The following is a 3199-nucleotide window of genomic DNA, read 5'->3' on the forward strand; positions in this document are numbered from 1 at the left end:
GAGACAGTTCTTGTATTTAGTGGTGTGCTCAGCTTTTTGGAAATCCCTTTCAGAGTGTGCTTTTTTTGCCTTTTACAGACCCTGATATAACATACATTTTTTATTGATGTGTTGGTGAAATCAATTTAAAAAAAGCCTGAGAGGGGAAGGTACTCCTTTATCTATCTTGTCTTATTACAAAAAGAAATACCCTTATTATTTTCATCACCTTAAAAATATGATTTTAAAAAAAAAAAATTAAAAAAGACATCCCCTACACTGTGACACTGTGTGTTATTATTTTTTTTAAATAAGGTAGTTTCTTTGTCATACTCTCTATATAATTAAATAATAAAATAAATATAATAATATAACATATTAGGTATATTGTAATATAATGTTTTTTAAAAATTGTTTACTCCCTCAGCATATCATTTCAGTATTTTTCAGTTTTCCGGTACCACGGTTTTCGGTATTACGGTTTTTCGGTATTACGGTTTTCTGGTATTACGGTTTTCCGGTATTACGGTTTTTCGGTATTACGGTTTTTCGGTATATACCGGTATTACGGTATATCGTTTCATACCGGTACCGAATCTAATACCGCGATACCGGTTTCAAATTTCAATACCGTCAACCCTAACTATGATAGTCAGTCGATGGTATTGCCCGAACGTGACGTCACACAGTATACGATGTTGGCGTCAATATATTTGCCGTATGCCGCGTCTATTAGTTTATATGGTCGAAGGTAGTTGCGATGAAGCGCGGCAGCAGTAACCATAGATAATAAAAGAATGGATAGGCCATACTATCTTATCACACGTGCGTGAACGTTACAAGGGGTCTCATAATAAAATAATGATAACACTCCTTGCTAGAGCGAGAAACACCATATAAAAACTGGTTGTCTCTCATCTACATTCCAGCACCCATTATTTTATTATCTATGGCAGTAACTAACTATAACTACAACTCGTTCTTAAGCCGGCTTCCCACGACTGGTGTACTTGCCAAGTACACGAATACTCGCCATGGCGAGTGTTTTACAAATATAGTGTTCCGACGACTGGCATATTTGTCAAGTAGGCCAATACTCGCGTACTTGTGCAAGTAGCCAAGTAAACTGTTCCCACAGCTGGTTAAGCTTAACTAGTTATCACAAGTATTGTCGGTGGGGGAGGTATTTAATATATAATTTGGATTTATAAATTAGTTTTTAGCAGTTTAGTACCTACTGTTTGTCCTCGTGGTCGTGTAGAAAATAGTTTATAAATCCGAAAAAGATAAATAATCTTATAACACACCATGGGTGACGATGATAAAGTATTGGCTTGTGCGTCATTTATCGTTATGTGTGGTGAATACTTAAATTTGAAAAAAACTACAAAAAGTCCAAAAAAAAGAAGGTGGTGGATGTCATCTTTAAATAAAAGCCGCAATAGGTAAGATTAATATAATATTTTATGTACGTAGATATTTTTAGATATTACGTACAAAATGTTTAAGATATTTAAAAGTATTTATTATTCATATTTTTAATTATGTAGGTACTTATAGTTAATATTTAAGCTATATTTTATTATTTTTAATCAAATGCGAGTACCTAATCATACTCAATACATTCTCCATTTAAACATTATATATTTAGCAATATATTGCATATATGCATATGCACTAATTATGTTACCTATTGGTACCTACATGGCTACATACAACAAATACATAGATATTATATTACGTTGATTTATATATATAGGTAAGAATAAGTATTACATGCAGATTATTACTATATGTTTATTGTTTACATGTTATAAAGGTACAACGCGACAAATCTAATCGAAGACTTGAGGCGTGAACCATCTGGTAAATTTGAGAATTTTTGCCGAATGTCAGCTACAGATTTTGAATTTTTACTATGCAAAATTGGTCCAATGATCCGAAAATCAAATACCAATATGAGAGAAGCGATCCCTGTACAGGAAAGGTTAGCAGTTTTTATTTATTTATTTTACTCTATATCTTAATTGTAATATTGTTATATATATTTTATAAAGATTGGCAGTTTCACTTAGATTTCTGGCATCCGGCGATAGTTTCAGTAGTTTGTCATATTTATTTAAATTCTCAATCCAAACAGTGTCGAGATGTGTATACGATGTTTGTAGCGCCTTAATACAAATACTAAAGGAAGAAATTAAGGTAAGAACATAAGCTTCAAATATATTCTGTGGAATAATGCATTGTACAAATATTTAAGAATTTAATAAAATTAAAATTTACCTTTTAATATATTAAATATATATATTTTTTGATTATAAATATAAATAATAAAATACATTATTACTTGACATAAGTATTAAATAGTCTCCGCTATTAATTAAATAAAATAAATTATAAAAGTGCCTTCTACGCTTAAGTTTAAAAAAAAAAAAGAACAGTGTTAATTCATATCATTAGGGGTTTGAGAATGGTATGATGATGTTGAAGGTACCACTACAGGATAGCTATTATAAGTAGAATATGAAGGAGTAGAAACATGTCCCTGGAAATTTCCTACGTGGTAATCGGGTTGTAAATGTTGAGAAGACGCTGATGATGGAGGTAGTTGATTTTGAAATTTGGTACGTAAAATTAAACCGTCTATCTCATGCATAAGCCAATCACGTGTACATTCATCAAATTGTCTTAATTTTTCGCCAATGAGTTCCCCGTAAATACCACATACATATTTTTTTGGTTTGTCATACACAGTCTTCATCATTTTGTAAGCATCTTCCATACGGCTTTCGATTACTTCAATGCGTTTACGTTTATTACCATTTCCTTTAACATTTCCTGGTGTGCTATAATTATCATCCGTGTTTATTAAAGTCACATCTATGTTTTCCTCAATATTAATACTTCGTTCTTGGTCACCAGCAACATCTTCTTCTAACCCCTTAAAAAATATATTATTATGATAGAATATTTTGATTGAATTCAAATATTTTTATACCTATTAATTCATTATTGGCCAATATAATTAATTTTTATTTTTATTAAATAACTTATCATTATTTATGTGTATTTTGATTTTGAACTTTTTTTACACAAACGAGTTACCAAGTCAGTTACAATACTTACAGACGTGTGTTTAGTGTATAAATTCAATTGAACTGTGCAATTCAAATGATGTGTGAAGGTGATGAAAAACGAAAGAAGGGTGGCTCTGAAAAGG

At 31.0% G+C, this 3199-nt stretch overlaps 1 protein-coding gene across 1 annotated transcript; it reads left to right on the forward strand.

Moving 5' to 3' along the window:
• Nucleotides 1–952: 952 nt before the first annotated feature.
• On the forward strand, nucleotides 953–2200 carry LOC115033361. Its single transcript, XM_029485738.1, has 3 exons — nucleotides 953–1424; nucleotides 1799–1966; nucleotides 2037–2200. Exons 1-3 carry the CDS (start codon nucleotides 1288–1290, stop codon nucleotides 2191–2193), a joined length of 462 nt encoding a protein of 153 aa, XP_029341598.1. The 5' UTR covers nucleotides 953–1287; the 3' UTR covers nucleotides 2194–2200.
• The last annotated feature ends 999 nt before the right edge of the window (nucleotides 2201–3199 follow it).

This window comes from Acyrthosiphon pisum, chromosome X (assembly GCF_005508785.2).
Source record: "Acyrthosiphon pisum isolate AL4f chromosome X, pea_aphid_22Mar2018_4r6ur, whole genome shotgun sequence".
Classification (NCBI taxonomy): domain Eukaryota; kingdom Metazoa; phylum Arthropoda; class Insecta; order Hemiptera; family Aphididae; genus Acyrthosiphon; species Acyrthosiphon pisum.